The 24,096-nt window shown below is 40.0% G+C and overlaps 2 protein-coding genes across 3 annotated transcripts; one reads left to right on the top strand and one right to left on the bottom strand.

Annotated features, from left to right (window-relative positions):
- Positions 1 to 7,899: 7,899 nt before the first annotated feature.
- LOC115262671 (selenide, water dikinase 2-like) lies at positions 7,900 to 9,639 on the bottom strand. Of its 2 annotated transcripts, none has more exons than XM_062859562.1 (4): positions 9,517 to 9,639; positions 9,180 to 9,428; positions 8,757 to 9,120; positions 7,900 to 8,698 (listed from the first exon to the last, which is right to left on the bottom strand). In XM_062859562.1, the coding sequence occupies exons 2-4, from the start codon at positions 9,406 to 9,408 to the stop codon at positions 8,134 to 8,136; spliced, it is 1,158 nt and encodes a 385-aa protein (XP_062715546.1). In that variant the 5' UTR covers positions 9,409 to 9,428; positions 9,517 to 9,639; the 3' UTR covers positions 7,900 to 8,133. The 2 variants fall into 2 exon arrangements, with proteins under 2 accessions (XP_062715546.1, XP_062715547.1); XM_062859563.1 differs by having other exon boundaries at positions 9,180 to 9,431; positions 9,517 to 9,597.
- A 4,013-nt stretch (positions 9,640 to 13,652) lies between these two features.
- LOC109404280 (AP-1 complex subunit mu-1) lies at positions 13,653 to 23,433 on the top strand. Its single transcript, XM_029865276.2, has 4 exons — positions 13,653 to 13,814; positions 14,209 to 15,308; positions 15,377 to 15,502; positions 22,817 to 23,433. The coding sequence occupies exons 2-4, from the start codon at positions 14,265 to 14,267 to the stop codon at positions 22,913 to 22,915; spliced, it is 1,269 nt and encodes a 422-aa protein (XP_029721136.2). The 5' UTR covers positions 13,653 to 13,814; positions 14,209 to 14,264; the 3' UTR covers positions 22,916 to 23,433.
- Positions 23,434 to 24,096: the final 663 nt, after the last annotated feature.

The raw sequence follows: 24,096 nt of genomic DNA, 5'->3' as shown, positions 1-24,096 counted from the left end.
TAGAGAGAGAGAGAGAGAGAGAGAGAGAGAGAGAGAGAGAGAGAGAGAGAGAGAGAGAGAGTGCAGAGAACCAACGCGCCCTTGGAGTTTTCGAACGGAAGGTGTTGCGTACCATCTACGGCGGAGTGCAGATGGAAGACGGGACTTGGAGAAGGCGAATGAACCACGAGCTGCATCGGCTGCTGAGAGAGCCAACCATCGTCCATACCTCGATAATCGTGAGGCTACGGTGGGGCGGGTCACGTCATAAGGATGTCGGATAGCAACCCGACTAAAATGGTTCTTGAGAGTCATCCGACCGGCACAGGTGGGTCGACCAAGTGGAGGACGATCTGCGGACCCTACGCAGAGTGCGGATCTGGAGACAAACAGCCATGGACCGAGTGGAATGGAGACGGCTTCTATGTACAGCAGAGCCCACCCCGGCCTTAGCCTGATCGGTAAGGTAAGTAATAATTATACTGAGGATAGATACAAGGCTTCATTTTTAGCCGTTTGCGGTACCGAGGTGTACTCGCTGTTGAAGCTTCTTTTTCCGGGGCAGAACTTTAAGGATGTTGCCTTATAAAGATATGGTTGAAGCTTTATGAAAGAGCTATAATAGTAAAGACTCTGAGTCATTCATAGTTATAAATTTGGAGCCGGAAACAAGGGCAGTATGAGAAATCTATTGATTTTGTGTTGGATGTAAAACACTTAGCGGAGGAATGTGATTTTGGTGCTTTTAAAGACAAAGCAATACGAGATGTCTTGGTTATAGGAAATAATGATAGGCAATTGCAAAAACGACTTTTCGATGAGGAAGATCTCACTGCGGCTAAAGCGGAAAAAAAATATAGTCAATCAGGAATGAGTGGCAGAGAGAACAAGTCAGATAAAGATGACTAGACGATAGAAAAGTTAGAGTGATGGCTCGACTAGGGCGACGATCGGATCATCCCACTCCAACAAGATATTCATTTAGAGGCAAAAGTAATAACTTAGAGACAGATTTTTTTTATCAAGGGACAATTATAGAGAAAGGTATAATGATCGGCGAACTAGTTCAGGCAGACAATCCTTTGTATGCTCGTATTGCAAAAAGAAGGGTCACACAAGAAAATACTGTTATAAATTGAAAAAGGATAGCCCTCGTAAAAATAAAAATCAAGAAAAATCATATGTTAAATTTGTGGATTTATCGAAGCGTACAGATGCTGGATCGTCATGGTTGTTTAATCGATTGCAAGTAGACGTGTGCGCCGAATATTCGGCGTAAAATCGGCGTGCATCGGCGTGGGGCTTCTCAAACAATTATGAACAAAGTAAACTACTTTCTATTGATTGGATTGCAACAAATGGAGATCTAGCTATGTGCTGCTGCGGAATTTTTTTGGTTTTGATGATGGTAGCCTTTCTGAGAAGGGATACGCCGATCGGCGTGCGGTTTTCACGCCGCCGCCGCCGCCGTTTGCCACGCCGACACGCCGATGCTTCCTGGATCGGCTTCAAACAACATAACCATTAACTTTTTCCACCAGTGCATGGGTATAACCCTCCTTTACCTATCTCCGTTTAAAAAATATAGTAGTTTTTATTCTTGTTGGCTTGGGGAGCCGCACGCCGATTTCTCATTGGCGCGGCGTGGCGCGGCGGCGCACACCTCTAATTGCAAGGAGAGATTGAGACCGACATTCAATCAGACGATGATGATATGCCTTGTATAATGGTCTCAGCTGTAAACAAGATAAACAATCCATGTTTCGTAGAGGTAGTGGTTGAGAGAAGACTTGAAATGGAAATTGACTGCGGGTCGGCGGCTGAGAGTGTCATATCTGAGGAATGTTTCGCTAGAAAATTTAGGTCCTCTTCCTGTTGGTCTGCAATAGAGATGGGTAACTCACTCGTGAATCGACTCAAAGAATCGATTCGCGAAACCGAGTGAGTGAAGAGTATCGCAGGTTTTGCCGTTGATCCGTATTTATTCATTCTTATATTGTGTGACCGGATCGCAAAAGTGATTCGATTCTTTGGTATCCCGCATTTTGGTACGCCTTGCTCAGACGTTTGTGCCAGTGTTGCGAAATGAGCGAGTACTCACACAACTAGTCAAACTCACGAGTGAGTATGAGCAGTACACCTAAAACTCACCGTGAGTATTACTCACATTTGAGTAAGCGCTGTACAACTCACACTCACTCGTGAGTATTGACGTGCAGATACTCACTCACGAGTATGCTTTACTCATATTCATACGGTAATCTAAAATTTATCTAAAGGCTTAGGATTCCATATCAATCATTAAAATGGTATGTTTTATTGGGGCGAATGTATTGAATCAGTAGACAAGGTTGCTTGTCAATAATTCTATTTTTTTTTTATTCTAGTGAATTGTATCTTACTGGTAGTTCTAAGCGCTCCGTTAAGGGCGGTCTTGATGAGGTCCCCTTTGAGCCCAACAGCTCAACGTGAGGGCTTTTGTTTGAACTCAAACCTCTTGTAGACACAGATCAATCCCCTGAAATGGCTGTCATCCACATATAACTAGCGTGAAGCCAAAAATTTGGTGCAGGACGTGGTGCTGATTTGAATGTGCGGTTGCATTAAGCTGAAAACAGTGTTTTTTTCTGTTAGTGCAGGCGTAACATTCACATATAATTGAGTTCAGCGTTGTTTTAAATGGACGAAATGTATTTGCATGCTTGTGCGTCTTGTAAATTTAATAAAGAACACTAAATGCATTGAACAAATGTGTAAACGATCGTTTCTCAAATGCACGATAATTCGTACGACAAAGTTCGCTTCCACACGTAGCAGATTGAAAGGCAGGCTGAAATTTCGTAAACGAGCCCGTTCGAGAACTTCAAGAACTAACGCTTTCTTCAGGGGGTTGGCAGAGATAGCAATTAAGAAAAAGTAATTTTACGGAATCGTGTGGTGTGCTCGATTGGTAGCCGATTTGACCTTGGATTTGACAGTTCGATAGCAGCAGACCTGCTGCAAAGGAATTAATACCATTTTAGCTGCTTATTGGTTACCAGGGTGTGATTACTGGCCATGTTACTGGTAGTAATTTGCGCAGCAGTTTTTTTTTCTTTTTAGACCCGAGGTTCATATAATAAGGGTGGTCCAACTTAATATGAAAAAAAACTAAGACTTGAAAAGCTCATGGGATTCCTTCATAATTTGTTTCTTTTTTTTTCATTCTTCAATCACTTTACCTAATTTACAGCTCTTTTGTCCACCAGGGCACTGCGTGAGCGACTCCAATTGGAAGCTGTACTTACACTTTGTACAGCTCCTAAATGTATTCTATTATAATTCTACTAGATCGAACTGGATTCCGTTGCGCTGCTTTCACTTTCTACACTATCATGGTAGAATGATGAGCACGAGGATGTTGATGTGTGGCTCTTGTTCCTTTTCCAGTCCGATTGGGGGTCCATTATGAGTTGCCGTTAGCCGATAACCAGGTGTCCGGGTCCGTTGGAGCATATGCTCTGAAGAGGGTCATGTGCCAGCTGCTCTCGGGGGGAAGAGCAACTGACGAAAAATTGAAAGTGCCGGGCTGGGATCGAATCCATGACCATCCACTTATAAAGTGAACGTGTAGCCACTACGCTACGGGCCCTGGCAATTTGTTCCTTTTGTCACCCATAAGCTCCAATAAAGTTTTGTTTCAATTCTATCAAGTCTAAGCACTTTTTTATGAAACATCCAGCAATTTGTGCTGATAGGGCACAAAGTTGTACCGGATTCTAGCAAAAAATTGCTTGAAAATCAACTATTTGTTTTGCTGGTTTTTGTTTTGCTGGATGCGTTAAGTGTGTAAGTTTCATGTTCGAAAGTTGAGTACTCAAGTAAATTTACTATTTTTTTTGTAAATTTAAACTTACAAACTGATCAAGTGTTTAGTATGAGGAAAAACGTTACTTTTCCTTACAAAATAATAGAACGGACTATTTTTCCGCGCAGAAAAAACTACAGCTCTTTTAGATTTACAAGGGAGGCGTTACCAGTGTAAAACTTTTTTTCCTTACTTGCCTACTCAAGTAATTTTGAAGCGAAACCACTATTTGTCCATTATATGCCCTATATTTTTGCACAGTAATAGAAACTAGCCACATGGGAAAAAACAATCAAATGTATGCAGAAAAGAAAAGTTTTAAATGTTTGGACCTAGGAGATGCTGTAATTGACCCTACCATTTTTATTTGAAGGTAGGTAAATATATGCCAAACACCCAACGTTGCGTTGCGTTGCGTTGCGTTGCGTGGTAACGGAGTAATTCGTAGATTGCATACTGAAAGTTGTCATGTTAAAACTTTAATACTCCTATTCTAATTGCTTATGGAATGCTATTTGGGAAGGAACAGCTATCCAATCAGAGGTTAAAGTAAAAAAGACATGAGAACTTCCATTGCCGGCCACGCCCATCTTCTCCGTTACGAGGATAGGAAAGGATGTGATGATATGACACCTATTTTATGAAAGGTCAGCGACTCACCGACGCCCCATAGGTGTCAAGGAGTTGGATATTTGGAATGGGTTGATTGGGGATTCACTATAAGCGAGTGATGCGACAAGATTCAGATTGTGTAAGTGTATTTGAGTAAATTATGTAGATGTGTTGCAGTGAGTGAAAGTGTTTTAGTATATTTAAACACCAACGTTGGGAGTGACATAGCTAAGAAATTTTGTCACTCCATGGGCCTTTTTGATTCCGGGATGGGGCACAGGCATTTACACTGTGTCCTGGCTAACAAGCCTTGGCTTAACCGCCATTGATCGGTCTCTGAAACGATAAGAAGCACGTTATGTGGATGGGAAAGGATAGTAGGGAAGGGATAACTATTTATCGAGATGCCAGCGATTCACCGACGCCCTCGAAAAAATAGAAAGGAAATAGGATTTTGGGACAGCAATGGTCAGGAATTCAGTATGATTTTAACAGTACATGTAATTAAGACACATAAACATGATTATAATTTGCTAATATAACCATAATTTCAATTGTTAAGGAAAAACAAAAATGTATATGCAATTATAATAGTCTATATAGCAGATGTTACCATCAAATGGAGTAATTTGCAACACTTTTCGACTTTTAATTTTTAGAATGGTACAGAATAGGTACAGATAGGAGCACAAAACTAAACAAATAATTAGAACCCTCTCACCGGATTTATGCTGCATATGCTTGTCTCCGCCAATGAATATGCTCCGCTCATATCACTTGCGTACTTGTGCAAATAAAACTTGCGATTGGCGGTTGGATGTTGTGGTGAATTACTCAGCGCTCCCGATCTGATGCTACTCGAGGACGTCTGAAAAATGATGGTTTGGCTTTCGGGGATGATGTTCATACAGAATTCCTCAGACAACAGAAGCATGTTCAGGGAGAGCTGGAGCTGCTGATTGTGGAGGCGCTCGATTTCGTCCAGGAGTTTATTTTTCCTTCGGCATGGTGCTGCCGTTCAGCATACAGTTTACAGTAACAATTTCAAACCGACCGAGTTTGAGGCAACCGACTTAAGTAACATTTTCACACATTTTCTTTGAATTTTCACTAATTTCATTCCTTTTGTCACTGTTTTTTGTAGAATATTTCACTCTTGCAGATCGTATGGTGACTTTAGCTTGACCATAGACCAACTACCGCCACTGGCAGAGCGACGAGTATAAATGAGCCAAATCAAATTAATTTTCTCCAGCACTTAAATATTTCAATAATCTGTTTGTTAGTTACTGTACACATTTATTTAACCACAGAATTCAATAAATCACTTTAAATTATTTAAATTTAAATTAAACGATGGAAAAAATATGACAGCTGAAAAATTTTCAGCGTCCGCGCGCCAATATATGCCAAACACCCAACGTATACGAAAAAAGTTATACCATTGACAAAGTGTGGTGAAATATAGAGATTTCCTAATTGATGATATTACTTTGCATGCGTAGGTAAACAATAAGAGTTTTTAGCATATGGTGCCAAAGCTCTCGAGCAGATCCACCTTTCCTCGAAAACTGTGCCTTGTATATAAATAATCACCATTGCAGTACAGAACAAACGAAAACATTATTTCAAACCATCAAAAATAACTTACTCACTAAACTCACCGTGAGTAAAATGAGTAACTCACGCGTGAGTAATAACGTCATACTCTCGCGTGAGTATTACTCACAAGTGAGTAATACTCACGCGAGAGTATGACGTCATTACTCACGCGTGAGTATACTCATACGCGAGTAACTCACAGCGTGAGCATTACTCGCAAATGAGTATGGTGAGTGAGTATTTTTTACTCGTGAGCATGAGTTTCGCAACACGTTTGTGCATACTGTTAAGCTTCGCACCATACCACTATAAGATATCAGGCGAACAAAAATCGAAAAAGTGATCCTCACCATATCTTTTTGTTATATTTTTTGTCAAAAGTAAACATTCCAATTAAGAAAAGCCCAAAGTTTCAAATCTATAACACTTTGCGTTTCTGAGATATAACTGGTGCCAAAGAACCGTTCTTAATTATTACACTCATAGGCAAACTTTAGCTTAAGAAACTGTTATTCAGCTAGTTCTGTTACTTGGGACTACAATTCAAGCAAGGTGTTCGTTGGTTCATTGGTCGTTGCGATTGGCGTGATACGCGCCTCACAGAATTCTTGTTACGAGTTCTTCCTTGAATTTATCGAAGGTTTTTTTTGTGGCTTTTTTCAGTTCTCCCAAGTTGCCATTTAGGTTTTTTTCACGTATTGCTCCCATAAATTTGCTTCTGAGACTTCAATTGGGATTTTTCTTAGAGGGTTTCAAAGTTCTTCCTTGAATTTTCTTAATATTTCGTCTTGAGACTACTCTTAGATTTTTTCCCATGCCCCAGTTTCTTAGGATTTTTTTTATCGAGGTTCCTATGCGAAATTCCTTGCAAGATTTCACCTAGATTCTTTCCGATATTTCTCCGGGCATAGCTTACAAAGATTTATGTTTGTTATTCCGGGAAACATTTCGAGAGAAATTATTAAAAAAAAGTCCCTGCAAAACTATTAAAGAAATCCTAAAAGGAGCATCCACAATCGTGGGCTCTGGGCATAATCCCAATGAAACCTTAAAAAAATCTCAGGAATATCATTGCAAAAAATATATACTAGGAAAAGCATGGAATAAGCTCTAAAAGAAAACACGGGAGAAGCTCCATGAGAGATATCAGCAAAAGTTCCTGCAGAAAAGGTGACACTTCAAATGTAATCCCACGAGAACCTCCCGGAAATATTCCTTATAAAACACCTGTACACAATCAGGGACCCAAGAAACAGCGATAGGTGAAAAACAGTATCTTAAGCTAAAATTAGCTCAATAATTGTTTGTTAAACTCTTATACAGCATCCGCTCGATAACTGACTGCTGTTTAACTGGACTACTTTTTAACTGGGCGCTCGATAACTGGGCCAAAGTCCAGTTAAAAAGTAAGTAAAAATAAACGAAATTTAACCTCACATTTTGCAAATCAGTAAACAAAACAAAATTTAACAATAGGCTCCGGCTCCGGGAGCTCAGTCCAGTTATCGAACGGCGCTCGCTAACTGAACTGTCGTCAAAGCCCAGTTATCGAGCGGAAGCTGTACAGCTAAAATGTTTGTTGGGGAGTTACTCTAGAAAACAGCTCACGAATATTTTCGAAGCAATTTCAGAGAAAACTTTTTCTGGGTTTGGTGTCCCTACGCCCATTTGATTGTTTTCTTCTTCTTTTTTCGCTCAACTGTCGTCCAAGGGGGTCCTCCCAATGGTCCGCCCTAACTTTGAGAGACACCGCAAAATGAATTTCTGCAGAAAATTCGTGAAAAACTCCTCACCACCACGAGATCGTCGACGTACGGTAAGTGCAATTTAAGGAATGTTCACAACATGAATATTGCATATTATATATGAAAATTGAAACAATTTATTCATGTAACCGATAATCTTTCAGAATTAGGCTCGAAAGCAAATAAATCTTCCATCTACAAGAGAGAAAAACTTTCGTAAACTTACCAGCGTTTCAGCCTTTAAAAGCCCACTTCATACGTGCTCCCGCGCAGGCGATAAGAAAACTGCTTTCGAGTAAAATTCATGAATTCCACTCACTTACATGACACACCGCGATCTAGAAGCTCCTATTGTACGCTGAGCGTCGTTGGATTTGAACTCATTTTGACCGTGCGACTTCCGACCACCACTCGCCCAACAATCCAAGCAGCATGACCCGAGACCCGTTCATATTCCTCGCAAAAATGCTGGGCATTTGCGGCAGGCAGGCTAATCAACAGCCCGCCGGATGTTTCGACCGCTTTTCCCGCCATAAGCTTAGCGCTTCGCCCAAGCAGCTCGGAAATTTCCGCTACGTTCTTGATTATTGGAAGCGTGTCGATTTCGAAATCAACGCTTTCCTTCTGAAATTTCACCAAATTGTCCGCGTGGCCGTAAAGTCCGAAACCGGTCACGTCGGTAGCTGCGTGCGCTCCGAATTTGTGCATTAACTCTGCTCCGGATTTGTTCAGGCGGGACATGGACTCGATTGCGATAGCGTAGGTTTTCTCAATGTCAGACGTAGAAAACTTGGCGGAGAGTTTCTTCCAGCTGTCGGAATTTTCAGTCATCCAAATAAAGGCATTGGTGGCTAGTTGCGTTCCCAAAGGTTTGGTCAGGACTAGCGAGTCTCCTGCTTGTGCATAGTACGGCCTGCAAATACAGACATTCGGTAAGAATATTAAAAAGAACATTTCATATGTTCACTCACATAATCAATTCCGATTTGTGACAAACGGCTGTGGCGATTCCGCCGATAATGCACCATGGATTCAGTGCAATGCTTCCGATTTTGACGCGCGACTTTGACTCCGCAGCCGCATCCTGGAAACCCTTGATGATCATCGGTACCACAACATCCCGCTCTTTTTCGCTGAACTCGGTTGGGGCCGAGCAAACCAGCCGGATTTCATCGATCTCAAGCGCTCCCACGGCATACACGTCGCTGACCACATTGGCCAGCGCGATGCGACCCAACATGTACGGATCATCGATTAGCGGATAGAAAAAATCCACGGTCTGAACTAAATGCAAGTCATTCTTCAACGGTATCACGGACGAATCCAGTCCAATCCCTGAAAAGATAACAAACTAGATGAAGACTCACTTCAAATCCCAGCATCTTTGATTTTACCAACACCCTCAGCGCTATCAACTTCCTTTTGCTTATCACCTACTTTCCCACCAGATTGCTCCTTCTCCTCCTTGTTTTTGCTGCTACTTTCAGCGAATTGTTCGCTGTAAACTCCTCGAAGAAGCCGGTCAAGGACATCTTGAGGAATTTTCGAACCTCACCCGCGCAGTGTGGAGAACTTGGTGAGCCGGAAATCCCGGCTCAACCCGTGTTGTGTGGGGTCGAACATGACCGACCCTCAAACGAGGACTTCCAAATGAGTGGAATAATGAACGTACAATGAGCAATTTCAGATTACTTAACTATTAAAAACAATTATTTAAAAAATCATACTCACGATTATTCAAATACGATGCGTGTTGAATGGCTCTGACAAACTGACCTTCGAAGCAAGAACAAAGAGCAAGAACAGAGAAAAACAAAAGTCACCTGTTGCCGGGTGTGCAACGTTAGCCCGCTAAAGAAGTCTTTTTTGTGCACGATAAGGCCAATATATCCAAAATAGGTAAAATTTACTCATAATCTCTCTCTCTTCTTGGCGTAACGTCCTCATTGGGACAAAGCCTGCTTCTCAGCTTAGTGTTCTATGAGCACTTCCACAGTTATTAATGTAGAGAATAGGATTAATAGATTAAAAAAAAACAACTAGTTCATGCATGGAGTCAATTTAGTTATCGTAGTAGCCAATAAATTAAAAATCATAGGAGACCTACGTAGGAACATTTTATAATAAAATTAGTCTTAACAGTGAATTTGGAGAGACAAGTCGAAAAAAACAAAACCTCTCATTAATTACCAGATCTACAAGAAAATCCCTTTGCCTCGTGTGGTTCCCATTATCTGCCCGTTTGTCGTCAAAATCATCGTTCAAGTGTCTGGTCCTCGTCCCGATTCATCTGGTGGTGGAGCAAATCCTGTCCCTGTTCGTCAAGGTTGCGACCCTGCCAGGTATCTGTTCCTGTCGATCAAGCCTGCTGTCCTGTCCGGTATTCGTCCCTTTCCGTCCAACGATCAACCATCCCGTGTCGAAGATCAAGTCTGCTGTCTTGTCCAATCAAGTCGCTGTCCTGCCCGGTATCCGTCCCTTTCCGTTCAACGATCAACCATCAACCATCTCGTGTCGAAGATCAAGTCTGCTGTCTTGTCCGATCAAGCCCGCTGTCCTGCCTGGTATCCGTCCCTTTCCGTCCAACGATCAACCGTCAACCATCTCGTGTCGTCGATCGAGCCCGCTGTCCTGCCAGGTCGCCTATCTATCCGGCGGTCATCTGCCGGAAATCAAGCCTGTCCAGTAGATCCGGCCTCAGATCCTGTCAATCCAGCAGTTACTTGTCCGACGTTCGGTGAGTCCGCTGATCGTCTAACTCTCTGGCTATGGAGGGTCACCACATTGGCGCAGTCGGAGTTCAAAGAAAAGTAAGTAAAATTTACGTTTCTAAGAGTGAAAAATTATGGCCTTGTGAATTAACAAGTTGCTTGAGATCGATTTGAAAAGTGTTGTCAAAGAAAATTTTGTTTTTTTTTTCGTTGCCATACACTCAGCGAAAAAAACTAGCGAAATTCATCGAAATACCTTATGAAAATTTGCTATAACTAATTCTTATGGATGACATAAGAATACCCAATCGTGCTTGCTATGACAAATTTCATAAGATAGACTTATGAAAAGAACAAAAAAATCTTAAAATGATGCAGACTGGATTCGATCCATGGACGTCGGGATCACCGAGCCCGTGTTTTATCCACACGGCTACCGACGCTTGAGAATTCCATGTTGCTAAACATGAATAAAAGCCAAGCTATGAGATGATTTTTGTTTGGCCAAATTAGGTGCTACTCGTGGTATTATTTATGAACGTAATATTTTTCATTCGGAATACTTTGCTGAAATCAAACAAAAATCAAAATCTTCTTGGCAAATTGATTGGGATTGCAGCGATAAAGGTCGTTGGTGTCATTCCATTTGTCCTGTTGTGGATAAAAAACCTTGGTTCAAACATTTATCTACTAGTAGAAATTTTATTTGTCTGTTTTCAAGACTTATGTCTAATCATTATATTTCTAATAGCGAAGACGGCTAATAACAAGACAGCCAGCTCCCACCCTGTTGCAGGCGACAAGGTTGAAACGCCCTCAACGATTCACAGGAACATTAAAACATGATTGTGTGCGTGTACATGCAAATACGTACACGGAAATGGTAGCATCGCATGCACACTCATTCATGATGTTGTTCCCTGAAGTCGTTCGTGGCGCTAGTGTGCTTGTAGCTCCCAAGGTATATGGAGCAAGAGGGTAGATGTCTGTCTTATTATAAGCCGTCTTCGCTAATAGTCATTTATATCGTATCAATATTGTAGATTCAAATTTATGTATTTGTGGTGAATCATATCAAGATATTGATCATATTCATTGTGTTCATTATACATTACCCAGAAAAAACTTAATTGATAGATTTAAAAGTTTAGGCTTTTCTTTACCTGTATCTGTTAGAGATATTTTAGGTTGTAAATCTTTAGTCATGATGAAAATTCTTTTCAGATATTTTATTGAAATTGGTTATGCTGTTTGATGCTCTTAAAATTTTTTTTTCAGTTTTCAAGAACTGCGTCCGATTTCTGTCCTTGATGTTCAAAACTCCTTCGTCGAAGTCAGATTACCTTGGTTCATCCCTTGACAAATCCGCATCAAGACCACGGCTCGATTATGGATAGTTTTCCGGAGGAGCCTTTAGTTTTAAGTTTATTTTATAATGATTTTTGAAAAGATAAAAGAGGTTTTATGCCTTTTTGAGAAAGATTTCGTAGATGAGGAAATCACTTAAAGGGGCTTTTCCCTCTTTCAAAATTTTTAGTTAAAAATAAACAACAATAACAATATGAGATGATTTTACACCATAGAGTGACCTTATGAAATTCATCCGAATCATTATGAATTATTTAAAGGCCGTTTCATAAGTTGGGCCTTATGGAAATCTTAAGGTTATTTCGCTGAGTGTAGTACCAAAGCAACGCAAGCATTGTCCAGTGAAAATTGAACAATTGATTGATCGTTTAAACAGTGTTTTCGATTTGATTAGAGACTGTATATATAGAGACACGCAAAGACAACTTCTTTTGAGTGTTGTTCTTCTTCTTCGCCCGACTTTGTTTTCACAATTTTGCTGGCGTGCTCGATAGGTAGCCGATTTGACAGTTCGATAGGTAGATTTGGTTTCACTCTTTGCGGGACTGTGTTATAAACAGACTGTAGATTTGATGTATCCAGATATTTTTTTTTTCAATTCTAATGGCACAGATAACAGACGTTTATGCTTATATTGGCAATGTGTGTAAAAATGCTCAACAGCCATTTTGTATGTAACGAGCATCTGAAACTCATGTGGCAATCATTTAGAGATGGCGCAGTGATCGATAGTCAGTGATCGCTTTCAAGATTGCATGCACTACGCAATTTTACATTCAAGATTGTATTCGGTCTTGAATGAAAGTGGAACTTTGAACTATTCTTGCATTCAAGTTAGATGTAATGTCGCAATCAGTTGAGTAGATGGCGGTAGTGAGCCAACGTATATCGTTTTGAACATTTACACAGGATTCTGCGAAAAAATTGTACTAGCATAAACATCTGTTATCTGTGCTAATGGTTTTCGTTATATTGTTATTTGGCGTAAAATCCAGGTAAAAATGTATAATGTAAAAGAAATTCGTTAAACCAATACTGAGAAGTACTTCATCAATGTTTTTTTTTTCAAATGTAAATAAATATTATGCTTTTGGTCAAAATACGAAGTGACCAAACGTGCGAAAATTGATTTTTAACCTACTTAGAAATGTCGCAACTCAATTTGGATTAGTGCATATTGTTGCTCTTAATTAGCTTAATGATGCGCAACAGAAAAAATAAATTCAAATTTACTTCGCAGCTGCAACTTCGCATGTGCTTCTACACGCTAACGCTGCTCAGCACTAAAGTGCATAATTTCCAGACTACACCAATAATGTGTAACCCTTGCACATTCACAAAATCAGCTACTGTGTCCGCAAAACCGTTAAATTCGCAAAAAAAAATTGTACAGCAATCTAGTTAAGTTTACTAGTGACCTTGGGAAACAAAAAAAATATCGACATTTCGCATCTGGACGAGTGTACGAGCTGTTTTTGAGAATGTGTAACTGTAACACATTTTTGTGTGGTCTGGAAATTATGCACTTATGAGTAGGGCTTACACATCTTAGTGCTGAGCGGTTTCACTGTGTAGCGACGACTTCGATTTGGTGGTGCGACGATAATAATCCCCGAAAAACGAGAGGGTGGATCAAGGGGCGGATATTTCCTCAATCAGTGCACATTACCCCAAATGCCCCTAACTTGAAGTTTACAGTGCTCCCAAACAGAGAGCGCTCGCGTCCAGTACGCCGTGTCAGCCCTTCTTTCTCTCTCTCCTTTGATTGACAGTTCGTTGAGGCATTTGACAGCAAAGCAATCCATCTCGTCTCGTTTATCGTGTGTGCATGAGAAAAAAGTGAAAAAATGACGACGATATTGTAATTTGGGGGTTTTAATCACTAATTTTGATCCATTCATAGGCTCAATTGTGAATCCAGTTGGTGTGTTAATTGTGCATTTAGTGAAGGTAATAAACTACCAGTGAGAAACCGACAGAAAGGTTTTGTGCGAAAATCTTGTTTGTACGGTCGCCTCCCTTTCTCGGGTGCTCAACCCATTTTATGTTCGATGCATTTTTCCTGATATATGATAGTTTCTGATCGAACCAATATAGGCTATAAAGTTAATTGGAGCTGCAGTTAGTTGCTAAGTTGTGAAATTTAAACCTATAATCGGATTTTAAACATGCAATTTCTTACAAAAGTGTCGATTCAAAAACTGGTGACGTAAATTTTCTCGATTTGTCATTGGCCTTTTTGCGGTACTAGAAATCAGAGACTGGGAACGTAGAATATCAAAAGTGAATGTAAATAAACACAGCAGGTGGTAATGTTTTATCCTTTTCTCCTTTAATTTTACAGGTGCAACCGCAATATTTAATAGTTTTGATAAGGAGCAATAAAATCCCGTAAGCACCATGTCCTCGTCAGCGATTTTCATTCTGGACGCCAAAGGGAAGGTGCTGATATCTCGGAATTACCGAGGCCACATCGACATGGGCGTGATCGACAAGTTCATGCCGCTGCTGATGGAAAAGGAGGAAGAAGGTCTGATTACGCCGATTCTGCAGACACCGGAGTGCACGTTTGCGTACGTTAAGACCAACAATCTGTATTTAGTGTCTGTGACGAGAAGCAATGCCAACATTGCGCTGGTTTTTGTGTTCTTACACAAGGTGGTTCAGGTGTTCACGGAATATTTTAAGGAACTCGAAGAGGAAAGCATCCGGGACAATTTTGTCGTGATTTACGAGCTGATGGATGAGCTGATTGACTTCGGTTATCCGCAAACCACAGACAGCAAGATCTTGCAGGAGTATATCACCCAGGAAGGTCACAAGCTAGAAATTCAGCCTCGGATTCCGATGGCTGTGACGAATGCCGTTTCCTGGCGTTCCGAAGGCATTAAGTATAGGAAAAACGAAGTGTTCCTGGACGTGATCGAGAGTGTCAACTTGCTGGCTAATGCCAACGGGAACGTTCTCCGAAGTGAAATTGTGGGAGCCATCAAAATGCGTGTTTACTTGTCCGGAATGCCTGAGCTGCGGTTGGGATTGAACGATAAAGTACTGTTCGAGAGCACCGGCCGGGGTAAATCCAAGTCCGTAGAGCTGGAAGACGTGAAATTCCATCAGTGCGTGCGGTTATCCCGCTTTGAAAACGATCGTACCATTTCATTCATTCCACCGGACGGCGAATTCGAGCTGATGTCGTACCGTTTGAACACCCACGTGAAACCGCTGATCTGGATCGAGTCGGTCATCGAGCGGCATGCCCACAGTCGGGTGGAGTATATGATAAAGGCCAAGTCGCAGTTCAAGCGCCGTTCGACGGCCAACAACGTGGAAATAGTCATTCCGGTGCCGGCCGATGCCGATTCGCCCAAGTTTAAGACCACCATCGGCAGCGTCAAGTATGCCCCGGAGCAGAATGCCATCACCTGGACCATCAAGTCGTTCCCGGTAAGATGAAGGAATGGAGAATGGTGGTTCTGATTTTAAAGTGACGCAATTATTTTTGATTTTTTTAGGGTGGAAAGGAATATCTAATGAGGGCTCACTTTGGACTTCCCAGTGTCGAGTGTGAAGATTCGGAAGGCAAACCTCCAATTCAGGTCAAGTTTGAAATACCGTACTTTACGACGTCCGGAATTCAGGTAAGCTTGTTTCGTGTTGTGGGCTCAATTGGAAAATATTGAAGGTCATACATTTAGTTGAGGGCAGGGTTCCTGTTTCTGAATATGCATCACTCTTCGTATTAGGAACGTCGTCTGGTATACCACAAAACGCAGTCATATCGGGACGCCTTACATTAAAATCAGGGAATGAAATTTGATCATAGAAATCTCGCTTACACTCATTATCGGCGAAAAAAGTCGTGCGATAAATTCTGACCCGAATTTCTCCCGAGAATGTGTTCTCGCTCGTGCCGCAGCGCCGAACATGGTCGTTTTGGAAGTTTTAACGGTTAAAATATCAAAAATGAGAGCAGAAGAATGTTAATGTGGCAGCATGTTGATAACTAGTTCTGCTATCGATGATAGCAAATACATGATCAAATAATGTATAGCTTTCTCTAAGCTAATTTGCGCAACAGTCCTAATTGTTTTAAATACCAAATTTGTTCTTAAAAACGTTTTCCACTGCCTTTTTATATATTGCCACTATTTAGTATCAATCCCATTCATTGAATAAAATATTAAAATTTATCGGGGTTTCATACGTTCTCACAGAGCCAAACAACTCACGAGTTCTTCTGGAAAGCAATTTGAAATTTTATATGAAGAAAGTCAACACAATAAACTTTTATTAAGATAAGACGAAAGTGGGTTTAACTTATATTTTATCATAGTAGCCAAAAATGTTTATCCCTAAAAGTCGATGAAAAAAATCATCAATAACTCGTCTCATTTAATTCTTACAGCTTTGATGTTTTCGGCAAAGTTGCGTATTTTATTGATACATACACTGCCCATGATCGCATATCAGTCCCATCTTTGCTGGGTTTCCTATTCATATGGGACAGTTATGCGATCATAAGCAGTACAACTTTGCAGAACATTGTATTGGTCACAACACATTGGTGTGAAAATTACAACATTGACGTCTTCAGGAAAGATGTTTGGAATCAAAAATGCTACAACTTTGCCGAAGGCGTATATTTGGCGTATAGGCGTGTATCTCATTTTTAGGGGGATTGATCCAAAAACTCTAATTGTCAAAAGATGGCGCTGGACATTCCCGTCAACTTTGTCGAAGACGCCATTGCTCTATTTCCTCAATCATACGTGCTATTAAGTAAGAGCGTGAAAATGGAAAAATAAACCATTGTGTGCTGCCTGCTGTTATCTGCCCATGTTCGCATAGTCGATGTAACCACCAACGTCGGCTTTGATGGGAAAACACGTTTTTATAGATTTTTTCCAGATTTTTACATGCACCGATTTTTTTAATAAAATAATATGTGAGTTTCGTGGCTTACAGCTACAAAAAGTGAGCCGCAATTATTTCAAGATGTTTCATGTAATTTTTCCATATTAAAAACGTTTACGTCAGTTTATGCGACCATTCAGTCGTTTTGATGAATGATTACACGGATAAATTGACGTAACAAACAGATAATAGATAAGTAACAGTTTCGACTCGAAAGAAGATTGATTGATTGATTTATCTTTATTTGAGAGACTTTCAGCCCTTGGCTGGTTCGTCTCTCTCGAAAGAAGATGTGCTAACCGTGGTTGTAGAAAAAAAAACTCAAAAAGTTACATTCTGAAAATGTGAACTATCTGATAGTGCGGTCGATCGTACCATAAAGCATGGGCATCGTAGTAAGATTCACAGTTGGTCGGCTATAAGTCAGATCGGACCAACTGTTTTTCAATGATAACGGTAAAATGTTCCGCAAGGAATTTGAATATCAAATCATGTGCATTATTTTTTGAAATACTATAATTCTTTTATAGTAATGAAACATTTGCATCAAAATAATGTCAAAAAGTTAAGAGTTGTTGAATTTCTTGGCTTATCTTTACCTGTCCAAAAAATAGCCTAGTCCAATTTGACTTGACGCCGACCAGTTTTTTTTTTATTTCATTGAATGTGTGCAAATTAATCCCCATGTTCTGCGATGGATCCTTTCGGCTTCTTCCAATGCACCTTGCAATTAAAGCAGTCTATGTTGAAATGACTATTTTATGCCTTACCGTAAAACGGGGCGAATAGAAACACCTTCCAGCATACTTAGGCAAGTATCTCTGGAACCGTGCGTAATAAAGTCAGTTGCAAGGGTCTTAACTTTGGGTCCCTCCTCCCTCTTTAATTGCTGTAATTAGGATTCAAAACTAATTTTGATTTCGTTAACTTATTTGAAAAAAGGTTGCTTGTTTCTATTCGCCCCGCAATGGGGCGAATAGAAACAGCTTTAAACAATTTTCGATATTTTTTCTAATTTCAAGACAGAAATAACTTTTAATTCAATTAAAACTCTAACACTAGATTATAATAATTCACCTAGTGAAGAAAAAAATGTTGAATGTCGAAAAATACTTTAGTCTGTTAATACATACCAAATCGATAAAACGCAATTTAAATGGCGGAAGTTTTTTTGCCTCCAAATCGATACTTTGATTTTAAAAATTTTCACAAAAATATTAACGGAATTATCATCTCAAAAAAGGTTTATTGAAACACTAGTAGCATCCAACTAGCTAATAAAATTAAGTTTTGATGAATTTTAAAACATAATTGCCATCTTTTTTACAATAAGTTATTTGTTTCTATTCGCCCCATTGTTTCTATTCACCCCGTTTTACGGTATCTAAAACATGGTGTTGTACGTAACTATTCATGCAGAAACATCTCAGTAATATTTACATTTTTTTTTGAGATTTACTTGATAAACTGAAACATGGGCCTCATTTATTTCTCAAATTCGACAAATAACGAAATGTTACGAAACTAATTTTATTTTAATAACCTTGAACTATTTCTCTCTACTAAGTTTCAGTTTGAATACAATCAATCAATGCAATCAAATTAGTAAACATCAAAAGCTCATACACCCAATATTTTTTTTTATTCTTAACCACTTAACCTATTTTACAGCTCTTTCGTCCACTAGGGCACTACGTGAGCGATTTCATTTGACAACTGCACTTACGTTTGGTACAGCGTCTATATGTATTTCTATTCCATTCTACTATACCGAACTGGTTGCCTTTCTGTTGCTTTCACTTTTCTACTCTATGGTAGAATGATGAGCACAAGGATGATGATTCCTTTCCGGTTCGATTGGGGGTCCATTATGAGTAGCAGTTCGCCGATGTCCAGGTATCCGGATCCGTTTGAGCCATGGGGCTCAGAAGAGGGTCAGTGTCAGTCGCTCTCGGAAGAAGAGCAACTGACGAAAAATTGGAAGTGCCGGGGCTGGGAATCAAACCCATGACCATCCGCATATGAAGTGAACGTGTGACCAACTACGCCACGGGTCCCGACATACATCCAATACTTAATCTGATAGTATGGATTAAATTTATTTAATTTTAAGTTTTGGAGGAGGTTTACGACTGGGAGGAAGTGTTGAACTGTTGTAGCTTTCTCAGTCTAACAGAATTTAAACGGCTATGCCAAACTTCAAGCCTGTCAAGTTCAAAATTTATATAAAAGTTGACGCGCCGGAAGATGAAAACTAGAATAAAAGAACACAAGAATGCTGTAGACGCAAACAAACCCAACGAATCCGGCGTCGCGGTCCATACCTCAAACAACAATTACAAAATAAATTGGAAAGAAGAGAAATTGATAAAATGCGTTCAAAAGATTTCCCATTTGAATTCGTGGGAGTCCATGATCATCACAAACAGCAAAGAGCCATTGATGAAATGAGGATGACCCCCCAATCGTATCGTGCCTCTTCGGCCTAACCGACCTGACAATACAGTATCATCTCTTCGTTTTTGGACGTACGAAAATCAACGCAGTCAGTCGGACATTGCTCTGTAGATGGGCTAAATCACGCCTGAAATCGGTCGACGTAAAGGTAATTTTAATCTTTTCTTGACGACTGCAAGAACGATAAGTGTTGTCTTGTCTCATGTCACGTCTCATGTGTGTCGTGAAGTTCTTACGTTAGCTCTCTCTCTCTCTCTCTCTCTCTCTCTCTCTCTCTCTCTCTCTCTCTCTCTCTCTCTCTCTCTCTCTCTCTCTCTCTCTCTCTCTCTCTCTCTCTCTCTCTCTCTCTCTCTCTCTCTCTCTCTCTCTCTCTCTCTCTCTCTCTCTCTCTCTCTCTCTCTCTCTCTCTCTCTCTCTCTCTCTCTCTCTTCTTGGCGTAACGTCCTCATTGGGACAAAGCCTGCTTCTCAGCTTAGTGTTCTATGAGCACTTCCACAGTTATTAACTGAGAGCTTCCTCTGCCAATGACCATTTTGCATGTGTATATCGTGTGGCAGGCACGAAGATACTCTATGCCCAAGGAAGTCAAGGAAATTTCCTTTACGAAAAGATCCTGGACCGACCGGGAATCGAACCCGTCACCCTCAGCATGGTCATGCTGAATACCCGTGCGTTTACCGCCTCGGCTATATGGGCCCTTCTTACGTTAGCATAAACTGTAAAAGTTAATAGTGAAATGCATAGAATTTCCGGAGTAATTTATTTGGGAATTCTAACAATATTTTCCCACGGATTTTTAAAATCTTTAGATCTTTAGATATAAATATTTCTCGGATACTTTTTCAAAACGACGTGTAATATACGCAAATCCTATGTTGATACGTCGTTTTGAATAAGTATCCGAGATTTAGATATTTAGATAGAATATAAATTTGTATTCTATCTCTCAAGAATTCTAACACAGAACATTATCAAGGATTCCTCCAATAATTATTTCAAAGTGTTTACAAACAATTTACGCAGATTACCATTACTAATTTGTTCAAGATTTTTTTTCCAAAAATCCTCTCTAGTGGTTTTCGAGGGATTGCTTCAGCGGACTCTATAGAAGTCTATTCAAAAATGCGATATGACTTTTCTCCAACTATTACACTTGGCATTTCCATTACAAATTTCTACCATAATTTAAGTAGGATTTTCTATAAGATTCTAACAGTATTTCTTCAGCCTAAGTTTTCCTCCACCGAAAACTTTGATATAAACTGGCTATCAGTAAGATTTTTTCCAGCTTCACTAGGATATTTTCCCAGAGTTATACACGGAATTTCCACCATTATAGTTTTTAAAAATTAGCTTGAAGTAAATTTAGAACATTGATGGAAAAAGTCAAATTTAATTTCTCAGTAAAATGTAAATCAAATCATCACTTTATTTTAAACTTCCAATAAAGCGAATTTAATATGTAAAAAATTTCAAAATTATTTTCTTGAACAATAGGGTAGCGAGCCACTTGGGCAGTGGCCGGCATTTTGGGCACTCTTCGCTAAAACTCAGTCAATTCCAAACCAATTGACTTGAAATTTTGTACACGCCTAGATACCATCCGTATCTCAGCGCGTTCTAATAATAGTGTCATTTGGTTCAAAATTGACTGAGTTATAGCAGAAAAGTGCCCAAAATAGGACCCCTGCCGAGATGGTTCCACTTCCCTATATCAATTTTTCAGGATTAAAGAAAATGTCAGTTTCATTATAAAATTTAGCCTTTATCAAATTATTTTTTCTATTATAAATGCTTTAACTAGAAGGGACATTCGCCTCTGAACTTTCGCTCTGTTCGAGATTTTTAATCATTTTTTTTAAATTTTAAAATATAAATTTCTTGCACATTTACTAAAAATTCTGGCACGCATTTAGCCAATTTTCTGGCCATGTTGCGCATGGCTCAAGCACTGAGGCTGTTTATGATGGATGATATTTTTGATATAATTTGGAGTTTTTACAACGCTCCCCGTTTAAATGTTTCTCTGTATCACTTAACAAATTCAGAAAAGTAGGAGTGTTCCGATTTTACCATATAAATCAGTTTCTAAAAAAACCGGGAAAAACTTGTGGAAGAACCGGGGAAAACTGGGAAATAACCGGAAATTTATCTTACCAAGTTGAGTGGTCACCCTGATGAGCACAAGGATGTTGATGTGTGGCTCTTGTTCCTTCTCCAGTCCGATTGGGGGTCTATTATGAGTTGCCGTTAGCCTATATCCAGGTTTCGGGGTCCGTTAGAGCTTATGCTCAGAAGAGGGTCAGGTGTCAGCTGCTCTCGGGGGAAGAACAACTGACGAAAAATTGCAAGTGCCAGTAACGTCGATTATCGATATCGACTCCGCACCGTTCCGACTAAAGGTACTTTCGGTACCGACATTAGCCAGATCGACATCTAGCATAGCCAGTGCAGGATCTGACCCCGCTGGTTTGTAAAACGGGTTCCCGTTCCACGGCCCAGGCATTGAAGTCACCCGCTTTTACCACTGGCCTATCCTTTGTTAGTCCCAGTGTACGCAGAATATGGCACCGCAAGCGAAAAATAGGCAACAAGGAAGGCACGGCAACAACGCTTTGTTTTTTCGTTAGCAGATAATGACAAAATCGCTCCCGACTTTGTTCATAACAAAAACGGTAGGAATATTTGTCTCGTTTTATTCACATCGTGATTTTCGCATTGTTTTACAAGTGAAACTCGACTCTGAGGATGGCAAGAGTCTTAATTCGTCCAAATACTCATGAATTCGATGATGTGGGTCGAAAATTTCAACAGAAAAGCCGAAATATCGGCACACGCACGGCAATCGATATTTGTTTTATTGCTCTCATCGCTTGACATGCGTTTGTTGCGGAGCGCCTTTGTTACCGACATGCACCGCTTAGGACAAAGCGTTTGTTTTTCGGCGCGATCCGTTTTTCGTACCCTGGTTAGTCCAGCATCTGCGTAAATTGCTCGATCACACTGTGCTTCAATGAGGCTGATGAATTTCTCAGGGTCACCTTTGCGCCTCGGGGCTACCCAAAATAGGTATACATTGCTTTCTTGTTCGGTGATCTTTTTCCACAAAATGACCGTAGTCCTGGAGAATAGGATTTTCAAAGAGTTATCCGACCATAAACTGAAAAAAAGCATTAGAGACAAACCAAGTAATCATGCTGTTGAAGCTGTACGTATTGCATATATAAAGCGCATATATTGGCATGCATTGCCTTACATCAACCATTAAAGTTGAATTAAAGTGGCAATTGGCGCCACAATTGCTAACTTACGATTATACTGGTATAATCGTAATTCAACAATAGTGCCGCTACTTCCCACTTTAATTCAACTTTAATTGTTTATATAGTGTAATGCATGTCAATATGTGTGCGTTATTTATGCAATACGTACAGCTTTAACAGCATGGTTACTTGGGAAATAAGCGATAAAAGAACCAACTGCAATTAAAAAAATATGCAACGAAACGACCTTCTGGAGAAATGAACATATAAAGCTCTAGTCTCACTAATCTCGCTTACCTATCGTTATGTCCCTCTCAGGTTCGTTATCTGAAGATCATCGAGAAGAGCGGCTACCAGGCATTGCCATGGGTGCGCTACATTACCCAGAACGGGGACTACCAGCTGAGAACGAACTAGGAGCAAAGCATTCTTCATTAACAATCCCTACATAGCCAGACAAGACAGTATATGAAAGAAAACAAGATCCTTCGCCCTAGAGTCCCTGGATTATAGCAGCACGTCCGACAAACAACAAGATGAAGGCAGGTTGATCGTTGTAGAAATTTATTTTAGTAAATTTGTAAGTGCAAAATTCAAAACAGAAAAAATACCTAGTATCTGACTATGAACTAACAGTTTAGAAACATCAATCGTACATTATCGGTAACATATTTCTTTTATTGTGAAGCAAAAGTTTAGTATTTTCCATGTTTAGATTGTGTTGTCGTTTCTATTTTAAGCCATACGTTTGAGGTGACATTGTTGTAACAGTAGCTTCAGACGTTTATCACGTGCAGCAAAAAAAAACGAGAAACATGCAAAAAGTATGATGAAAATCATTCAATCGGATGAAGTATTATAAATTTTGAAAATTCTACTTACATTTATTTTATTGTGTTTAATTAAATAATAGACCATGATTCATATTTCACCAATGACGGCTTAAAGCTCCATTCAGTAGAACAAAAAGAAACCCACACCCAACCCAGCGGCGAACCACTTAGTTACGGCTTAATCTGCTGTAAACAACTTGCATAACAGGGCAACAAGGTTTGATTTCTCACGCGAAAAACTGTGTCACTCAATCGAAAAACCAATGCGAAGCGAGTTGCTGCTAAAAGTTAGTTTTCGACAAGCGGTAGGTAGAAGGCAAAACTTTCCCCAACGCAGCTATGCCACCCATCCATAGAACCTCTATCGAACAGGGCAGGGCATGCCACAGTTTCTTACATTGTAAACTTTTTCATCAAAGTTTGTTTTATCGCTTCTGCTGCCTGTGTCTGTGTCGAAAAAGCGGATGTGTCTGTGTGCGAGTGTGTGCTGTGCGTCGTTGAGCAGGAGGAAGCAGCTGGAAAGTCGCTTCTTTATTTCCGATCCCAACTTTCCAACAGTTGCTACTATTGAGAATTGGAATGGGATAGATGTTCGCGCCGTTTGGTTTGGAATATTTGTTTCAATTGCTATTGATTGTTCGGGAAATATGATAAACTTAAGGGGATTTTTTTTATTACCGAACAGGTTTGGGCCGAAGGATCTCCGATTTCAATGAAATTTTCACCAGAGGTCGTGGATATGTGATCATATATGGAATTCAACAA

This window comes from Aedes albopictus, chromosome 3 (genome assembly GCF_035046485.1).
Source record: "Aedes albopictus strain Foshan chromosome 3, AalbF5, whole genome shotgun sequence".
Taxonomy (NCBI): domain Eukaryota; kingdom Metazoa; phylum Arthropoda; class Insecta; order Diptera; family Culicidae; genus Aedes; species Aedes albopictus.
This window is presented reverse-complemented; position numbering and strand designations above follow the sequence as displayed.